At 41.8% G+C, this 20,810-nt stretch overlaps 1 protein-coding gene across 2 annotated transcripts in view; it reads left to right on the top strand.

Annotated features, from left to right (window-relative positions):
- Positions 1-20,810, top strand: part of LOC308403441 (retinoic acid receptor gamma-A-like) — a 37,690-nt gene that overhangs the window by 3,898 nt on the left and 12,982 nt on the right. The window contains exon 2 of one of the 2 annotated variants that reach the window (XM_080892854.1): positions 8,080-8,441. In XM_080892854.1, coding sequence (XP_080748980.1) covers positions 8,273-8,441 — 169 coding nt within the window. In that variant the 5' untranslated portion in view covers positions 8,080-8,272. Of the gene's footprint in view, positions 1-8,079; positions 8,442-16,130; positions 16,640-20,810 lie in introns of those variants that run through there. The other variant, XM_080892855.1, reaches the window with a different exon arrangement.

Here is a 20,810-nt window from a genome sequence, read left to right as displayed (position 1 = left end):
AGTTTGTGGTTTATGGTTTACAGCTAATTGTCCCCGCTGAAGTCATGTTTTTCCTTGCATTTGGCTGTTTTTCGGGGGACTTTTCAACCTTTGTGTCCGCTCACACTCAGCAGAGTTTGGGCTCTTTATTTCCTTACCGTCTCCATAGATACATCTGTATCTATGGTTCACTTTCAACAAAACCTTTCTCTGCATTTGTTTCCATTAGAAATTCCTCTCTAGCCTGTAAGCACATTTTTAGTCTGCACGCCAAAAGAAGCTGAATACATAGAATACTGTTTGCTTGATCTTACAGTGACAATGGCGAGTAGATTACAGAAAGAGAGAGGGGGACAGATGCAGATAAGCAAAGCTCAGATCCACAAAAGAACTACACAAGAATAAGCCTGTAGCACTTTACCATTGAATACCTGCCTATTTTCCAGCTGACGCACATCGCCCTGGATTGAACTACACTTGATGCTTTGAAAAAAAGAATGACTAAATGGTTGGGTAGAGTGAGACCATCTTTTGAACTTAATGAACCCAAAACAAAAAAAAATTGAAGTGAAGAAACGGCCGTTTTAAGTTTGAGTGACCTTTTTCTCAGCCCGACAGACCAGAGCATTTCGTTGGCCTCGATGTCGGAGCAGAGCGCGTTCCAGTAGTCGTAAAAGCGAGGAAAACAGGATTTGCTTTGCTGCTAAGCAAAGTATAGCCATCCATGCATCACTAGAAATGCACCGCGATGCTGTTCACATGTGCCGCCACCATCTTGGATTGTTTAGCCGAGGTCGACGGGGCCGCTTCGACTTTTTGCGTTGGATTTCTGACTTGAAGGGGCGTTTCAGTTAAAAATTCCAGCCAAGGACTCAGAAATTCCAACTTCCAACGTTTATGTGTTTAATATCAGATAAACTATGTTTTGTAAACGCTTGAAACATTGTCACACTTTGCATAATCAATAAACAGAAAACGCTGTTGTGTAATACATCAAATGTGCCAACACTGAGCGCTTATTCACCACTTGATCAAATACAATAGGGGCCAGTGTTGCCAACTTAGCGACTTTGTCGCTATATTTAGCGAGTTTTCAGACCCCTTAGCGACTTTTTTCCTAAAAAAAAGTCGCTAAACAAAGACATGAAAGCGCGTATCGCTTTTACTCTCAACAAGCAGCGGGTGCTGTAACGCAGTCAGTTCTTCTTTTACTCTTTTTACTCTTATGCTGTTTTGTGGATCACAAGGTTTAGAACTACTTATAAACACACACACAAAGTAACTCCACCAGAGTGCCTATTTCGGGTCACTTTTGCCGGTCCAAGCCCAGGTAAAGGAGCAGGGTTGGAATTGTGACATTAAAAAAAACAATAATTGCTAAAAGAAATTTAATTTGTAGTTCTAAATAAACTCTAAATGCATTTAGGACGTTTTTTACTCACTTTATGTCTCTTCCACGAGGTTATTTCTCTCTCCAACAACATAGGTTACAGGTACATTAGCATGACCAATTATGCAAATGAGGCGATGACGTCATTTAGCAACTTCTAGCGACTTTTAGGACAACCGATAGCGATTTTCCTTACTGAGGAGTTGGCAACACTGATAGGGGCATCGGTGATGTGGAGCAGAGCATTCATTGTGTGCGGCTCCAGTTTGTAGTAGCTGGATCTCCTCCAAGCATGAGCTCTGTGTCACCTCTGTGCTCCACCCAGACAGCAACACGCGTTTACATGATCAAATTCCCCCCCCCCCCCCCCCCGGCACAAGAGCTCTGTGATGGTTTTGCCACAGATACAAATGCAGTGTTTACCTCATGTAGTTAAAAGCATGAAGAGCAACGTTCAACAAAACAGTACACAGAGACTGGAAACAACCTCTCCGTGGTCAATCTTTCCACACTGCATCACTGGCACACAAAAAACTGCCTAACCGTATTCCAGATCATCCTTACAAGGAGAAACCCAGCTCACCCTAAATGCGGTGATATTCTAAGAGCAGTAAGGCTTTGAGATTTAAGAATCAAAGGATCAAACTCTAAGCTGTGCTTGGATTCAGAGTGGCTGATGATCCGACCTTAGCTCTTTAACGCCTGATCTATCATATTGATATATGAGGTTTTTGGGAATTCCATTTTTTAGTTCATCATAGAGATACGACATCATTCATCATCAGAGAGAATAAAAATCATCATCTCAGTATAAAAAAGAATAATCACAGTCTAAATATAAGGGCTCACAAATGTCAGCAGATTCCTGGAGGGAGATAGCTGAAACTACTGAAATGGATGTGAGGGAATGTACGAAGTGGAAAAACCTGAGGGACAATTACGCTCGCCACAAAAAAGAGCCGGGAACCTGGAGGGAAAAAAGTCCCAGCATTTTATTTTTTTCCATCGCCACATATGAACAGGACCACAGGAACTAACGCACACACAAGCATAAATGTGGGCAACGATGTTTTTTCAGTTTCTTTTCTTTTATGTAATTGGCCTATTTAAAAATCATGTTATAAATGTTACACGTGTGCATGATACACCGAGCTTTCGCACATAGGTTTGTGTGGAGCTTATTTTTCTGGTGTGATGCTGATGTATTGTTTCACAATAGCACACAGCAGAAGTTTTGGATTCTGAGTGATGCTAGTTTTCTTTCTTAGTGTGAGTGCTTTTTCATTTCTGTGGCACTGTGGCTTTCTGCTGGGACCAGACCTCCAGTCCCTATTGTGGCCAGAGGAGAGGATGTAGTAAATGTTGAGCGAGGATTCAGAGAGGAGTTAGGCTAGAAACATTTTCTGCTACCACTCTTTTCTCAGACACTAAAGTCTTAATTTATCTGTCTGACTGAAAATGTTAAGGCACATTATCTCCGCGCCAACAGAGCTTTTATTGAAGTTGTGACCAAATTGTCAATACGCCAAAGACTGATGATCTGTCACCAGACCAAGGCTATTTCCTGAGGCTGCTACTGCAGTGTTAGCCCGACTCCACCCTGCATAATGTGTTTTTACAGTTTTACAAAACGCCTTGCCACAGAGAAAAAGAAATCATTTGGTAATTTGGCAAAGAAATCATTTTCTTTTAAAGCAATGGTGGAAGCCGAGCTTATTTCCATGCTAAGGTGGATAATTGTAAAAACATGCCCCTTTGTCAGCATGATTCTGTATATTGGCCATTTGTCACCTGTCAAAACAACTTATCTGCCTAAATGAACTCTTAAAATAATGACTCTTGGGTGTTTTTTGTGGACAAATGGGACTGTTTAGTCAGTGTGTGGACAGCTTTCTGCTGTATCTCTGTGTTCTTATATAGCACCTTTCTGCTCACCTTGAGGACTCAAAGCACTTTATGCAACATGTATCATTGACCCATTCACACACACACATTCATACATGCTTTCTGTCTAACATGCACGAGTGTGAATGAGCAACTCGAGGTTCAGTATCTTGCTCAAGGATCCAGGACCTGAACCACCAATCTTCCAATTAGTGGATGACCTGCTCTACCTCCTGAGCCACAAAACTGCAGTTATTCAGTTTTTAGATTTGAATACAGCCAATCACTAGTGCTGCTATTAAGCTTTGTTTACTTTGATTTTGTTTCTTCTTTTTCTTCAGGAGACTTTAAAACAGAGGCTAGGCTGGTTAGAAGCGTAGGATAATAGAAAAAGTAGTTTAAAACACAGTGTGGGTGCAGTTTGAACCCACTTGCCTTTTAATTAAATGGTGGCTGTTATATGGGGTTTTGTGGCTTCCAAACCAAAGAAAATATTGCACTTGCCCTTTTGTTCAGGAGTTTTTGCAGGAACACAGATCTCCATAAAACAACCTGGGGGTGATTTGTAAACTCTTGTTTAATATAAAAAATTTCAAATGCTGCCAACTGAAAAGAGCACAAGTATTGACAGGGTCCCCTTTCACAGATGATTGGAAGTTTTGTTGGCAAAGTCCTCCAACCATTTGTAGTACCATGCCTACGCATGGCTTGCGTAAGTGTTGCATCTGGTTAGTTAATCCTGGGAAAGGGAGACATTAATAGCATGATGCTTACATGTTAGATTTGGTGAGGCCAACTCCTGAAATGCTAGTCTGTGTGTGTGTGCATGCGTTTGTGTGTGTGTGTGGTTTCATAACTATAACCTCAAGCCGAATTGGGTTGGAAAAACCCATAAAGTTCAGTAACACTTACACCCAGGATAACTGAATCCAGATAATGCTCCTAATAAGAGCTTAAAACATGCTATTCAGAAAGTGGTTTTTTGACTTTCGTCTGTTTACAGCTGAACAAAAGTGTTGCGACACTGCATCAAAGACAATGATGTGGCTCCAGTACGTGTGGTTTGATGGAAGTTAAGAGAAAACAAGCTAATAACACTGCTGGAAACCCCCATCCTTTTTTTCTTTGCAGCAAGTCTGTTTTTTCATCCTCAAAAATCTGGGAGAAAAAAAAGAGCATCAGTTTTATGTGTGTGTGTGTGTGTGTGTGTGTGTGTGTGTGTGTGTGTGTGTGTGTGTGTGTGTGTGTGTGTGTGTGTGTGTGTGTGTGTGTGTCAGCACGACCAGGACCAGATGACCCAATTTGACCTGACCCAGCCAGGTCTCATAAAAGCAGCGTTTAGGCCAGGAGGCCTGGAGACACAGCGCCACTTTTGTTGGTCTACTGAAGGTGTATTCCCCCCGGAGGCAGAATGAGGGGGCGGGGGTGTCGCTCATTAGAGAGAAAGAAACCAGTCCTTGGCTTGGGCACTCATTATTTCATAGTTTATTAGTGGAAATAAAGTAGTTTCTTTATTTTTATGTATGTTTTCTGCAACCGCTCTGCCCACTCCTCTCCCCCCCCCATACTGCCGTACCACAGTCTGCTCATTCTGTTATTAATGCCATTTGCAGTATGGCTCTAATTAACAGGACTCTGCTCACTTTTTACACATGGCCTGCCAGATGCTTGAAACTCCCTCATATGCCCCCCCCCCCCCCCCCCCCCCCCCCCCCCCTCTCTCTCTTTCCCTCTTTTCCTTTGTTTCCCTCTTTTTTCCATCTTTTTCCTCGGCTTTCGACACTTGATTTTTTCTTCTTCATCCCAATCCTTTTATACATCTGGCTTTCAGGCTTTCATAGTACTGATTTCACCCTTTGAAATCGATTGGTTAAAGAGTCAACTCGAAGTTGCTGCATCTGCGATAGGATTCTCTGTCCTATATTTACTACTTCATTCTTCAAGGTCAATTGCCGCTTTCAATGGCGCTTCGGCATGTGTGAACATTGTGTGTTTTCCACTGATTACTTGCCCATGAACATGATTAAAGTCAAAGAACATCTGTGCGCACTCGCCGCGGCAGCCTGCGTGTCCGTTCTTGACTGTCTCGCCGTGTCCTGCTTTCAGAGAGACATGCGTATGCATAAGTTTTACAAAACGTGGCCATTCCACACCGCGCGTGTAATCCTGCACACTTTGTCCGACCTGTGTTTGATATTCTTTAATCGTCAAACACGAAACGGCTTTGTGAAAAACAGTTGCAGGGACTCTCCCTGACCACAGCAGAGCCAAGCAGTTACAGAAAATATGTCAATACGGGAAATATGACTTTTAAAACAACACTCACTGCGCTGACTTTGTGGCTTTGTGTGTACGTGTAACGTCTACTGTATGTGTGCGTTTGTGGGAGAAAGTGGACGTAAAAGACTTTTTCCTCTAGTAATCGCACACTGTAGATTAGTTGAATAGTTGGTCCACCCTATTACTGTCAGTGACAGTGAGAAGCACTTTAGTGGTAACACGAATTAAAATCAGTAGCACTACGCTGTGTTTCCCTTTTTAAAGTTGTCAGATAAATCATTCAGACCGCCACTTCCCGTGAATCTATAATCAGTAATAACAAAGTTAAACCATATTTTTAATACCTTTCACGTTTCTTTTACAAAAGTATTTAGTACCTCTTTATTCAATACTTTGTAGAGGCCCCTTTGGCAGCGGATGCAACTTTTGAGTGTTTTTGGTTTCTGCAAACTATGCGCACCTAAATTTGGGCAGTTTGTTCCGTTCCTCCTGCCAGATCCTCTGAGGCACCATCAGATTGGTTGGGAAGCATCAGTGAGTGCTTTGGCCGGGCTGCTGCTAAAGGACACTCAAACACTATCAGCCAACCTCTAAGTGACTCCAGGGTTGTTGAGGTTGTGTACTTTGGGTCGAAATTGAACTGAAAGGTGAGCTGTTTCCTAGTCTCACCTTGGAAAAGGGTTTTCTTCAAGTGTCTTTCTGTATGTCCCTGCTGCTGAAAATAACCCTCTCATAGCATGATGCTACAACCACCATGCTTCCCTCTAAAAGGCAGGGGTCACCGGTGGACCACGCACAGTCCACTTTGATCTGTAGATGACCTGAGCAGGAAAGAATCGCTCCCCTTTCCCATCTTCTGTCCAACTACTGTCATTACTAAAAAATACTTCTATTATAACACCAAAGAATTGTGTCATCATGGCTCCTGGGCCTATAGGTGTTGCATTCTTCTTAGTATATATATATATATATATATATATATATATATATATATAAAATAAAAAAACACATTGCAAACTTTCAAATGGGCATCATTAGACCTAGTTTTGGTCCACTGGCCATATGTTTGACACCTATGAGCCAGGTGAGGACCACACAGATAGTGTTTAGAGAGGTCAGTGTTCACTCATCACGCTTTCTTTTCTTTTTTTCTCATAGATGCTGTTTAGCAAATACCAAGCTGGCTTCTCTCTGCCATAAAGACATGATTGATGGAGCACAATTGAAAAGGTTGTCCTTCCAGCAGCTTCTCTGCAGAGGCCGTCTGAAGGCCGTTAGTTTTCTGGCCACCTCTGGCAGAGAAGCCTTCTAGCTCAGTTACTTGGTTTGACCAGTTTGATCATATATGACTTTCCACACCTTTAAGAGTTCCTTGGATTTTGTACTGTGAACGATTAAAGCATACATCCAAAAGATGTGTGCCGCACAGCTTCCATGGCAGCTGCTATTTTTAGCTTGCTCCCGAGAAGTCCCCTTGACCACTTACACCGCGCAACTCTGCAATTTTCGTTCTTTCAAACTGATCCAAATTTAACATGAAGTAACATCGTTAGTGATGACAGCGCACTAGCTGACCAACCTTTTGTTCACACCTTTCTCTCTGTAGACATACAGACAGATAGATCGATCAAGACATGACTTGCTTTTGAAGACGAAGCGCTGATACATCCTCTTTGTTTTTTGTTGTTACTTAGAACTAAGTGTGCGTATCTGCTGAATCAGAGCGTTAGTCATACAGTTGTAGTTCAGTGTAGGACATTTGTAAATTCATAATTCTCTCACTGTGCCTCTCACCCACCCTGGGTGTTGGATTCCCATGCTGAAGCAGGCCCAAAACAACAAGACATTCTTTGGCCGAGCTGTATTTACCACAGCCCAACCACAAAGACTTAAGCTCCACCCACTCATGAAATCACGAAGGGGATGGGAGTCATAGAGTAAGATGATATGAGGGCTGCCCTAATTTAACTTTTTGGATGGGCCACAGTGTTAATCCTGAGAGACGGTTAAAGGTGAGAAAAGTTGCACTCATTGAGCACCTTTAAGGCAGTGGAGGAAAAGTGACTTTCTTTTGCTTTTTTCCGTTAAAATGTGAATGAGTAATTTTGTGTGTGCATGTGTGTGTGTGTTCCTGTAAAGGGTTAACTTTACCCATGTTGTAGCTGGCCGCTCTCGGGCAGGCTGGCAGGAGTCAGGCTGGCAGGGGAAACAGAGAGACCCTTTATAGTACAGTTCTGCTGATTTAAATCATATGGCATTGCCTAAAATTATTGCACTACTTGGAAGACAGACAAAAAGAAGGATGAAAGTTTTGTACTCCCCTCTGCTTCAGCTCTCGCAACTGCTTCTTCGACACTTCTGTTTCCTTTTCTACGTCTTTCTCTAATTTGGCTTCGTGGTTGGAGTTTGCTTTTTTAGGTATCTCAGGTTTGTGCTCAAAGTTAAAGATTTTTGAATGAATTGATGGGATTGTTAAAACGTTAGGTGAGTTTAAAGTTAATAGGCATATTTAGCCATTCTTTCTTCTCTTCTCTCCTTCTCTACAGAGTCTGGACCCGGCCAGGTTTTGGTTGCTTGCTTTCATCCCTCTTACCTCTCTGTGAGTGCAGACGGGCCCGCAGCTTTGAGGGGCTGAATGGCACTAGTCTGTTTCAAGCTCAGCAGAGGCTCCTGACGAGGAAGAAGAAACGGCAAGAAATTCTGAGAAACGTCATCTAAACCACCACTGTACTTGTCACGATGGCGGCCAACAGAGAGCACCAAGTGCGTCACATGACGGGTTACCCTCGTGCCATGTACCCCTTCACCTTTAACTCCATGCGGAGCCACTCCCCCTTTGACCTGCTGGCCAGTAGTCACCTTTTTGGCCGTTTTGGCGCAGACCTCCCCAAAGAGATGGCTGCATTGTGTAAGTATTAAAGTTTACTATAATTGTTATATGTTGCTCTGAAGATGTGTATTATTGGCAGTTTGAAGCAGTTCATGTGTCCATTATGTTTCTTTAAGCATTTTTTAAAATTGTTTGTATGAGAACCGTGATGTAACCGGTTACTTCACTTATCCTTAAAGCACCACATCATATTTAACTGTCTTAAAAATGCCACAGTGTCACATAATAACAACGGTTTAAACTAGTGTAAAGTTCAGTCAGGAGGCAAGAAATCAGAATCTCACACCCCTACACATGACAAGACAGTGTGTCCAATGTCTGTCTCCTGACCACTGCTTTTCAGTGTAAGACATTAGAGACTCCACAGTTTTGTAAAAAAGTCTTTAGGGCCAATTTGAGGTTATAATAAGGCTTTAGATCATGCACTGCTGAAGCGAAGAGAAGAGAGTTTTTTCTTGTTTTGTTTTAAAAAAAAAACAAAACTTCCATGTGGTAAACCAGGCAGATGAGGGCAGGCTGGAAAAAGGGAAAAGAGTTTCTTACTTGATCCCAGAGTAAGCGGTGCTAGATCGAGAAAAAGTTCACTTTTTGAGTCACAGGGGGTGCTATTGCACTTCACTGTGACTCGATGACACAGAAAGTCGCTCGAAACGCTGAAATGTAAGGTTTGAACAAAGACAGATGCTAACCGTTGACTTAAAGGATGCAAAGCACTTAATCTGCTTCTTCTGCAACATACTTTTTGTTGAAAAGGACTTTTGTTATATCCACTTTTGTTATTAGTCACACATTAACAAGCCACAAATACTAAATCTGTGTTTTTGTTGATTAGAAAACTAACCTTTACAATACACAAAAAAAAAAGTCTTACCTTAGTTTGATCTCTAATTGTCTGCAGAGCATGCTGCTCTATCCCTCTGTTTCAACACTGGAAAGCATTTATAGTTACAGTCTCAAATGCCCTGTCAGGCTGACATCAGGTTTATAAAACCCTGCTGAGCACACTTGTCAATCAGTGTGAGTTTGTGTCAGTGTGTGCACAGATGATGTGTTCACTGAGTTATCTGCTGATCTTTAGTCATTTTCTGGAGCCTCTCTCTACAAGAGGGAGATCTTCAGGCTAATGGCACTCAGGCTGTGATTACATCTTTGAGATGTCGCCTCTGGGACTGTAACAGATACACAGACAGAGACAGAAAGATTTAAGGGACAGCATGAAATATTCCAGATAGATGATTAGCGTCGCATGAAGCTCAGACAGACTGCCAGGTATGCACACTGTATGTAAATCAGTCAAATCGTTTTTGATATATTGGTATTTCAAATTTGTTTGCTAGTGTAGAAAAGACAGAGAAGAAAAGGTGTGAGAAAGATCCTGAATAAAATCTAGGATTACAGTTATGTGGCATTATCAGGACTCTATATGTCATTCCTTAGATTAGAGTTACGTGCACATATCTGTGGTCATTTTAACTTCTGTATAATTTACTACTTCAGCCTCTGTGTGCAAAGTGAAGATTAATATTATGATATATAATATTACATTGTTCAAATACAGTGTTGTGCAAAAATCTTGACTTATCCCTCATCTCTTTATATTTTGCTTGGAAAATGTGAAAGGGATATAAGGATATATAAGGAAAAACAGTTTGCACAGTTCTGACAGGGTTCAAAGTCAATATTTGGTATGACCACCTTTATTCTTCAACATGAATGCTCTTAGTCCAGCTTTCATGTGGTTTCTTTAAGAAACCTTCAGGAATAGTTCTCCAGGCTTTTTGAAGGACATTTCCTTAATGAAATGTCTTCTTGAAAGCCGTCCTTCCACTGAGACCATCTCTGATGAGGCTTCAGTGAACAGAAGATGGATCAGCTGAAAGGTCACGTGCATCTCTCAGATCCTGTGTAAGGTCTTTGCTGGATTTTTTTCTATTTCTTAAGGACATGAGTTTCAGATTCTGTTCATTTTCTTTAGGTAGGTTTATCCATTTTTAAGGAGACACCACATTGCAATATGCCAAATTTCCCAAGGTGTATGTTATTGCTGGCATTTTCACGGTTTCAACTAAGGAAATGTGAATAAATGATGTGTTTTTGTGACAGGCTGCTAGTATCAAAGTGCCTTAAGATACAGATTAAAATTGCTTCTAAGTTTCTGCTTTGTACGTTTAAGTTATGTGTCTTTTCAATGCTTGAACACATCATTGGCCAGTGTTAAGTGTCTTAACAAGCAGACAATAAAAATTCCTCTGAAATGTTCAGTTACAAGATCTGGAGAAAGAATTAGCAGCAAATGTCCACGAAAAAACTTTAAAACACCTTGAGAAAGCCTGGAGAGCTATTCCTCAAGATCACTTAAAAATGACAATAAAGTCTGGCTCCGTGGAAGCAAAATGTGAAGAAATGAATGACACGTGACTTTTTCGCAGTACTGTACATGTCAGTACTTGAAAATACAGAATTTTTAAAAAATGGCTGTAATTAATCTGCAACTGGTATAGTGATATTGTTGTCCAACCCCTCAAATTAAAGCAGAGCTTGTGCTCTTTAAGCCTATATTTGCTATAATTGTAACTTTGATTTGTTTTGACACACAGTGTCCAAAAGTATTGAATCAAAATGTTTAGTAATGGCGCAACAAAGTAACACAGAATCATTTTAGTCAGAAAATCTGCTTTTGTCTCTACTGTTTTCTCTTATTAATAGATGGCAGAGACCTAAAACTGTACTGTAGGTTGTGGGTCAGCACCAAAGATTCAGGAATTACTGGTGTTTGTGTCTTTAACACATTCAACCCCGAGATATAAAACATGTATTTACAGAGCGGAGCATCATCAGCGCAGTCATGATTCAATTTGAGGCAAAACTTAGGAAGTAGTATAATTCAAAGGAGGTGAGGAAAATAAAGAGATCACCTGTTCAGTCACCACCTACTCCCCTTTTCCTAACCATATGCACATCATTTGGGTTTTTGTGGAGCAGACTTTATATTTTTATAAAAGCACGAGAAGAAGAAGAACTCAGCTGATAAGCTAATGGCCTCAAGTTTGGCTCTCTATTCTCTCAAAAGTCAGAAATGCTGTTGGCCATGTCGAGGAAATTCTTGGTACGCAACATTTATTTTAAAGGCAGCAAAAAGAGTTGTGCTTGAGTTCGCTCCAAGTCTTTGTGAAGCTCTCACTCTGGTATCGTCTCCTCTCTGTATTGTATTACAAACAAATCGGTGTCTTGGGGCCACGGGCAAAACAGTGTTGAAATGTAAATTTAACGTTTCCACAAAAGATAAAATGCAGACGAACAAACACTGTAAAGTGCGTGAGTTTCATCATGTAAGTCAGTTTTAGAAGGACACAAAAAATACAAATCCATTCTGTAAACTTTTGTGCTTCACAGAGTTTCACTCGTGGGAAATTTCAGGTTTGTTTGTGCTTCATGTTATCTATGCCTTATATTCTATGTTCAGTGTGCTGACCACAAATATTAAGATGAGTAGAAGTCAAATACTTACACTTAATGGTCATTTTGTTAGATACGTGTTTTTAGTTGCTCATTAATGCAAATATCTAATCAGCCAAACACATGACGGCAACGCAATTCATTTAGCCGTGCCGTGGTTGTTAGTGCCAGACTGGCTGGTCTGAGTGTTTCAGAAACTGCCGAGGTACTGGAATCTTCCCACATGAGCATCTCTGGGGTTTACAGAGAATGGTCTAAAAAAGAAAAAATATCCAGTGAGTAGCAGTTTGTTAAAGGGCCTTGTTGATGTCAGCGGTCACAGGAGAATGGTAACTGCTTTGAGCTGATAGGGAGGCAACAGTAACTTAAGTAAGTGTTAGTTACAACCAAGGTATACAGAAGACCATGTCTGAATGCACACTATGTCAAACCTTGAAGCAGAATGGCTACAGAAGCAGAAGACCACACAAGGGTCAGCAAAAAACAGAAAACTGAGGTTCACCAAAACTGGACAGCAGAAGATCGGAAAAACATGTATTTTCTTGTCATACTTTTGGATCAGTTCGCACTTCCACAGCCTACACGAGTATTCTTGCTGACCACGTTTGTCCCTTTATAACCACAGAGTTCCCATCTTCTGGTGGCTGCTTCCAACAGGATAACTGCCACGTCACAAAGCTCCGATCATCTCAAACTGGTTTCTTGAATATGACATATGAGTTCACTGTACTCGAATAGCCTCCACAGTCGCCGGATCTCAATCCAACAGAATACAATGGGAAATGGGAGATTCACATCATAGATCCGCAGCCAATAAATGTTATTACACGGACCAAAATCTCTGAGGAATGTTTCCAGCACCTTGTTGAATCTGTGTCATGAAGAATTAAGGCAAGTCTTAAAAAGGGGGGGACCTACCCCAGTACTAACAACGTGTAACTAATAAAGTGGCCACTGATTATATTTGTCCAGCGTTATCATGGTTATTCCTCGTCTGTGTTTGGTATACAAAGCAAGCGTGTGCTTGGTATTGCAGAAGGAATTCAGTTATCATCATTATAATTTGGGAAAGGCGTTGACACGTTTCTCCACCAAGTGAATAAATTGAAAACTAATTGCTTTAACTCTGCAGGTATCCCGTATATAAACAGAGTTTACTGTGGCTGCCTGCCAAGAAGGGTTTCAATAGGAAGAATAACAATGCAGCCAATAAGCCCTTTCTTTACCCTCAAGTGAGGCTACAATAAATTACTTATCTCCCGGTAGTGTAGTAAGTGAATCAAAAGTTTATAAAAAAATTTCTGTGGAAGTTTGAGCGGGATTTGCAAATTAATTCAATCCATGCCCTAATCAGTGTGAGTGGAAAACTGGACTTTGTTTCCTAATGAGATGAAACTCGGAACATCCCTGGAGTTGAAATTAGCGGATATCCACATCAAAAGACCCCTGCTGTGTGTTTAATCATGCTCTGAGTTCTCTCTTCTTCCCCTAATAGCTGGACAAATTTGGCAAAACACACATGCGACTGATTTTGTCTGAGCCTTTCCTGCTCCTCCTGCTCCGGGTTTCCTAGAAGTTCTGTAAATACATTGCACGGTATCTGGATTTCACGTTGAATATCGATTGACGCCTCCTTTTGTTTTCTGGACACAAAATTGGTTATGAAAGTCTCGCAGGGAAGTGGTGAACACAATGTACCATCGTAATTTCTCTACTAGTAGCATCTTGTTCTTTGTAATGTTTTGAATGTGTGTGTGTGTGTGTGTGTGTGTGTGTGTGTGTGTGTGTGTGTGTGTGTGTGTGTGTGTGTGTGTGTGTGTGTGTGTGTGTGTGCACACGTGCGCGCATGTGTGATATTAGTAATATGAACCTAATGGCTCAGAGTGAGGCTTGTGTGTTTTTCTTTTGTGTCTGTCATCACAAGCACTCTGTTTAAGCACATACACACATAATTGTCTATGTGTCAGAACACACACACACACACATTTCCACTGCCACTCTGTAGGCTGCACATTCCAACACCCATGAATATCACAAACAGCAGTCTTGTGCTCCTTGCCTCACATTTGTGACTGTATTGGTGCGCTTACAGATGACCGCAGTGAGACTTTGTGCAAATAACTGTGGTTCAAGCAGGAGGAGGTGCCTGTGGAGAAATAGACAGAGAGAGAGAGGGAGAGAGGGGCCATTGTTCGGCGCTGTGTGTTTGTGTCAGACATGACGACAGGATGAATAGCCGAAGAACCTGATTGTGAATAGCTGTAATGCGACTCGGTCCTCCTACAAGTTGTGTGTGAGTGAGAGAAAAAGAGCAGGGACAGAGCTGAGCGGGGAGTCCTGTGTTTTAAGCTTCAAAGGCAAAGAGGGGCAATTTGCCGAGCCTAAAGAGCAGGCGTGAGCCCGTGTTTTGGTAAAATAGAAGGAAAATGATACAACTTCTTCGTCTTCTTTTTCCCTCCCTCTTTCGCATCCCCCCCTCGTTCATTTGTGTGCTTCTCTCCTCAAAGCAGCAACAGGGGGCAGGGTGCTGCAAGGCAGGGAGGGTAATTGTCTCAAGGTGTGGAGAGAGTTCTGCGGGCTTGTGCAGCTACGCTCCCCACAGTGCATCGTAGTGAGCGGGTGTGCGCTTGTGTGCACAGCTTGGCCAAGACCGAGGGGATGGCTAGAGGGCTAAGGGGCGAGATGAATATAAAAGTTAATCTGCTAAAACCGGCAGAGATTGTGTATGGTGTTTTCAAAATATTATATAAAGTTAAAAAAATGAGGAAGAATGGGTTCAGGATGTTGAGAGCAAAATAAACAAAAAAGCAGGGGGAAAACAAAGAAAGAAGAGAATTGTAATACGCGAGAGGAATATGAAGTGTTCAAAGCCACAGGCTGTTGGAAAGTCAGTGTGCAGGCGTGTACCCCTGCATGTGCACATGCGTGTGTGTGTATGAAGTGTGTGTGGGGGGTGTTAGAGCCCCAGTGGGGGTTTCTTCCAGAGTTCATCCCTCTTGAACGAGGGAAGGAAAGGGAGGAGGAGAGCGAGAGGAGGGAGGAGGGTGAGTGTGTCTCGTATACAAACTATCTAGACTTTGGGCCAGCGCGGTTCGCCTGCAGCTGAGCCACACTTCGCCACACTTCAAGCATCCAGCACGCTCGGGGAGGGAGGATGACTGAATCCATTTGAATCAACGCAGAAGATTTTAATTGCGGCTGCACGTGCAATGAATTAGTGGCGAAAGAGAAACCTTAAAAAGGCGGTCAAAACTTTGTGCAGCATGAGAAAGTTGGGGAGAAAAAAAGTGAATTATTTATGTATTGAACCATTTGAACCAAAAAAAAAAGAGCCCATCAGGTTGCCGACCACGGATGGATTATTCATAAACTTTCGGGTGAAAAGTCGCTCTTTGTTGTCTGTGAGGCAGTATTTCATAAATCCATAAATTACACATGATCGGCTGATCGTGAGTTCTTATACAGGCTTTCTGGAAAGAATGACGTGATTTGGCACCAGCTGTTGGCAAAAGTGACACGATGTTTATTTGTGTTTAATTAATTGTGATTAGTTGCAACTGCCGGTCGTCGGTACACAGCAGACCATCTGCACATATGAAATTCCTTTTAATAATGACTCACTCATGTCTTGGATTCTATTTTTGTTCCTCCATATGTAATTACACAGTTATGTCCGTGTAACTTAAAAAAAATATTGGCATTTGATTTAGTAGGTTTCTTTTCTGCTGCATTCTTTAAAAAAAAAATCACAGTAAATATTCCCAAAGCAACCTTTTGTAATAGGTTTTTAATTTTAGGGATATTACAGGCATTAAGTGTGTGTCTGGGGCCACGTCCCTGTGTTGCTGTGGGGTTTGAGAGCGCCGTGAAAACAAGCAAACAACAACGCTGTGCTTCACACTCTGCCAAGTAGGAGAAGATTTTTGTTTTTTAAAGTTTTTGCTAAAGTTGACCGAGATGTTTGCGAGAGAGGCTATTTCTTCCCTGCTGTGGTGAAACAAAAACAAAGTTAATGCGGAGAAAGGAGCAGGGGGGGAGAAGGGGGAAGGGGGAGGAGAGGAGTGTTTGTTTTCATTCGTTGCATATGAATTATAAAGAGGTGAGTTTGAAAAGTTGAAGAAGAAAAGAGCCCAGGAGAGAGGGACTGTTGTGTGGCCAGTTGGGGAAAGCAGGTACACGCCTCCTCGTGTTGTTTTGTCCCTCCTCTTTCTTCTTCCTTAACCACACCCCCCTTTTTTCTCAGTACTGGGAGAGCCGCTCAGATAGTTGGCCGTGACTGCAGCGGAGTGTGAGAGGCCCAGAGAGCCAGCAAGAGGGGAACTGAGATCAGTTACAGCAGGGGAGGCGAGCAAGTGATCTGGGAGCAGAGGGGGTAGAAGCAGCTCGACTTGTAGAACGGTGATAAGGTGAAGAGGGGGAAAAAACTAAAACAGAAAGAGGGGAGTTTGTCCATGTAGAGGACTTTGGAAAGACAGGACAGCCAGGCAGAGGAGGGGGGGGGGGGGCAGTGGCAGGGTCAAAGACAGGCAGATAGACAGATAGACAGACAGACAGGGAACACCTGGACCACTCAGGGCATTAAGTTACTTTGAGATTTCCTCAATAGCAAAGAAACATGTTCGACTGCATGGAGGCTCTGGGGCTGGCCCCTCGGCCCCTCTTCGATGTGTCCAGGCAAGGCTCCTGCATGCTCAGCAAGGCCACCCCTTACTTCTCCGGGCTGGACCCTTTTGCCTGGGCTGGGACAAGCAGTGTTCAGTGTGAGTACTCTGTCCTGTCCGTCAGACTGTAAAAAAGAGCAGCTGTGTGTGTGTGTGTGTGTGTGTGTGTGTGTGTGTGTGTGTGTGTGTGTGTGTGTGTGTGTGTGTGTGTGTGTGTGTGTGTGTGTTCTTATCAGAGCCCTGGTTTTGTTATCACGGAGCTCTCTCCACAGGAAGAGTCAGATTCCTTTCGATTATGTGTACCCATTCTCACCCTGCAGTGTGTTTGTTTATGTGCTTAGCGTGCTTTGTGAGTGTGAGCGAGTGAGTTGGGGAGTGTATTTATACATCAGGGTGTTTGTTTTCCTTATGAATGACTTCACATGATTGACAGCTCTTTCAAACAATGCAGGGACTTAACCCGCCGATGTGTCCAGAAAACAACAAGCGCCAACGTCTGAGCCGAACGCTGCACTGACAGATCGAAGGCAAATGGGCCTCGAAATCACATGGTTGCAATCAGGCGAACAAACCCAAACACAGAGCCTCAGTTAGTTAGAAACGGATCATTTACAGAAGATAAATAAAGATAAGTAGGGAGACATATTTTATCAGAGAGGGGAGCTTTTTCACTTTTAAAAAGATTTGATCTGAGCGAGCACTGATGCAGGAGCAGTTAAAGAAAAATGTGAATTTTAGCAGCGTTCTGCAGAAATGAGAAGCACAGTTATTAAAAGATAGATGTTGGATGGCTTGACATGCTATCAGTCACTGTTTCTCAACTCCACAGGCTACACATTCTTTTGACGTTTGACCAAAAATTGCATCACACATTGAGGTACAATGCACTCACCACACAGTTACACAGTTATACAAATGCGGAAAAAATTTGCTTTATCTCATAAAATAACGAGGCCACCTTTTGTAACTGTCGCGGAGCCCATTTTCAGACTCTCAGATTACACTTGGCTGGGTGACTTGGAAAAAAACAAACGTTTATAGGAGCTCGACTTGAGGTGCAGTCGGGCGCGTCGCCGAGCTGAAACTTTTCTGACGCGATTTGAGATGTCCCCACCGAGCACCTTGAGCCTATTTATCTTCAGTAATTATTTAGATACCAGCGCATCAAACCCTGTCGAGCCCGCAGTGCTCGCTAATGATGATGGATGAGCAGTCAGGATGACAAACACCACAGCAGGGCCTGTTTCAACTCGCCGCGGAGCTTTGCCAGATGCCACACTGAAAGACAAATGTCCGCAAATGTTCATTAATCATTGTTATTTAACTGCATACAATGTATTTTTAGTTTCTTTTTCTTTCTTTTTTTTAAGTTATACAGGCTGCTCCAACTAGCATCAGCCAAATCGTCTGGTAAAAACAGTGTGAAAGAACTAGAAGAGTGCTCACTTCAGCATCACTAACTGATTGATTCATTAATCGAGAGAAAATGATTGACAGTTTCTTTGACTGATTAATGTTTTGACTCACAGAGAAAGTGATTGCATGTATCTCATAAAGTGTCATATTTATGCTCACTTGCTTATTATTGAATAAATTGTAGGTTTTGCTGTTTTTTGCATTTCTTGTTTTTTTCTGCAAGATTTTACATTTTGTATCATCTCAGTTGCAAAAATAGGTTCAGGAACCTGAGTTTGGGTTTTATTTTACTATTTTCCAAAGCCATGGCTCATTTCAACATCTCAGGATCTATTGTGAGTCTGACATGATTTTGATATTTTTTTCCTACTTTTCTATAAACTGGTGCATGGCATATCTTTAGAGCTGATTAGAAAGAGAACAAGTGAATGCTTTTTCTTTTTCAGCATTTCTTTGGGTGAACATGTTCTGTTGGACATTATGGCGCTAAATTCCTCAGGGCATTTTGGCCTCTCTGTCTTCTCTCTGGTGTGTGTGTGTGTGTGTGTGTGTGTGTGTGTGTGTGTGTGTGTAAGGGGGGTCATCTTTTCCTGCATTTTTTTGCGAGGCAGTTCAGCACCTCTTTGCCTTCCTTTGTTTCAACGTCAGGAGGCATTAAATGGAGCGGGGACATGCCTGAGTCTGTCTGCTCTCTCTGTCACTGCCTCTTGTGCGGTGTGACATTTGCTTTTTTTTTTCCTCCTCTTTTGAAGATCTCCTTTTTCTTCCAGTAGTTGCGTGTTCTTCCCAGCAGTAAAGTGTGTTTATTCTTTTGCCCATACACGGATCAGCTTACGGGCCTCGTGTTGTGTAACCAAGAGCTTTTAATGATTCAATTACAATTATAAAAGGCCCAATTAAGAGATTAGGTGGTGTGTAAGGGGCATGGGGACTTAAAAGCGAAGCGGGGTGAGAGAGGAGTGGCAGGATGAAGTTAGATGTTGGGATTAAACCCACCGCTGCCCTTTGTGTCCTGGTGTTTAGAGCCTTGAGGGGAAACGGTCTTCTCTTCATTCAGTAGTAATCCCCGTTTTTGCTCGGCATCTTCTCCTCTTTGAGATCAGGCTCTTCAAAGCTGCTTTAACAACGGGCCATCGTATCATCACACTGAAGAAGCAAAGCTAACTATGATACAGCTGGAAGATGCTGTTATAGACAGACAAGAATTGTGCTTAAATCACGAGATAAAAAAGTTTTTATTGTGTGTTGTCTTTATTGGAGTAGAAGAACTTAGATATTTATGTTGGCTGTACTCACAGCAGTGTCACTTGTTTCTCATACAGTTTGGTAGTGTGTGTGAAGTAGTCTTTTTCTCTGGAGCTCCGCGTTCTGTCTCCACTGTTGCTTTTAGCAGGAAACAGAGCAGCTGATGTGTAAACACAAGTTCAGTATATGTGTGTATATGTATATCCGCTGGAAGAAAACGGATTCTTTTAATTGTGATGAACGTGTGCTGCAGTTTAATAATAACCTGACTACATCAGCTACATGTGTTGTGTTTATATATAGCTGATTGTTATCTAATATTTGTCAGTTCTTACTTTAAGTCGGGGGTGTCAAACATATGGCCCAGGGGCCACAGTCGGTCTGGCAAAAACTCTAATCCAGGCGGCTGGACAGCTTTGGAAAATATGAAGGACGGTATAAATAAGGGACTTTAAACTTTATTTTAAATTGTAGCTGTTTTTAGTATTTTTTTTTACAGCTAAAGCTAAAGAGCCATTTATGTTACACCAAAGTAGTCAAATTATCATATAAAGAGTTTAATGACAGAAAAGTTCCTGATTTTCACTGTTTACTATAAAAATCTTAGTTATAAAAAAATGAATCAACCAAAACTTCTTGTTTGATAAATATGCGACAGTATGGGCAGTGTGCTTTTGCATTTGCTAAATTGCAGAAAAAAACTGAGATGTGCAGTTGAAAGTGCACTGCTTTCTCTTGGTTTAAAAGACATTTTAAGATAGAATTTCAGATATTAAATATTTGGTTTAATGACAGAAAGTGTTACTCATCCCCACTTAAGATCGGGCTTGTATGTGACCCATGATGTAAAATGAGTGTGACATTCCTGCTTTAGGCGATATTATTGTGTTTCAGATTTTTTTTTAATATGACCACACATTTTTGTGTAGAATGGAGTGGCTACTAGTGGGTTAGGTTCAGATTACTTTCCCAGCTAGTAAAACAATATGCCAACTTTCCTTCCTTTAACAGAGTTGCCTCTCCCATCGCTTTCTCTGGTGAAATAAAATCAATGTATCCTGACAGATTATTTCATTGCTTTGACTTGTGTAAGTGCCCTAATAAGATTATATCTCCAGTCTGATTACTTTGAGTAATTAGGCAACAGTTTGCATGCAAATTTAGTGTCATTGCTTTTGATTTTGAAACCTCCAGACGTGGCAAATGTTAGGCGTGATTCATGTGGGGAAGGCTTATTATTTTTGCTGTAGTTTAATGAAAGCTTTGAATCCAGTTCTTCTGATTACTGATTGTTCCAGCTCGAGGCCAGCTTCTTGTGAGGTCCAGCGGAGTCATGCTCAAACTTGTCTCCAGTCGTGGCGTTCCAGCTTTCACCCCATTATCTCCGTGCCTAAATGATTCAGAATTATTAATGTACTACAGTATTTCATTTCATTTACATTCTTTTACATCATTTACATTCACACTACCTAGTGCAAATCACTTGTTTTACTGGTGGGTGTAACATTCAGAAGTAAATCAGGTTGAACGGTATCACCGCATCATTAGGTCTTTGTATAGCAGCAGAACGTTTTCAGGACATTAAAACTTAGCAAATCAGATTAAGATA

This window comes from Rhamphochromis sp. 'chilingali' (genome assembly GCF_963969265.1).
Source record: "Rhamphochromis sp. 'chilingali' genome assembly, chromosome: 9".
Classification (NCBI taxonomy): domain Eukaryota; kingdom Metazoa; phylum Chordata; class Actinopteri; order Cichliformes; family Cichlidae; genus Rhamphochromis; species Rhamphochromis sp. 'chilingali'.
Note: the sequence above shows the minus strand (reverse complement) of the source record. Positions and strands in the feature narration are given on the sequence as shown.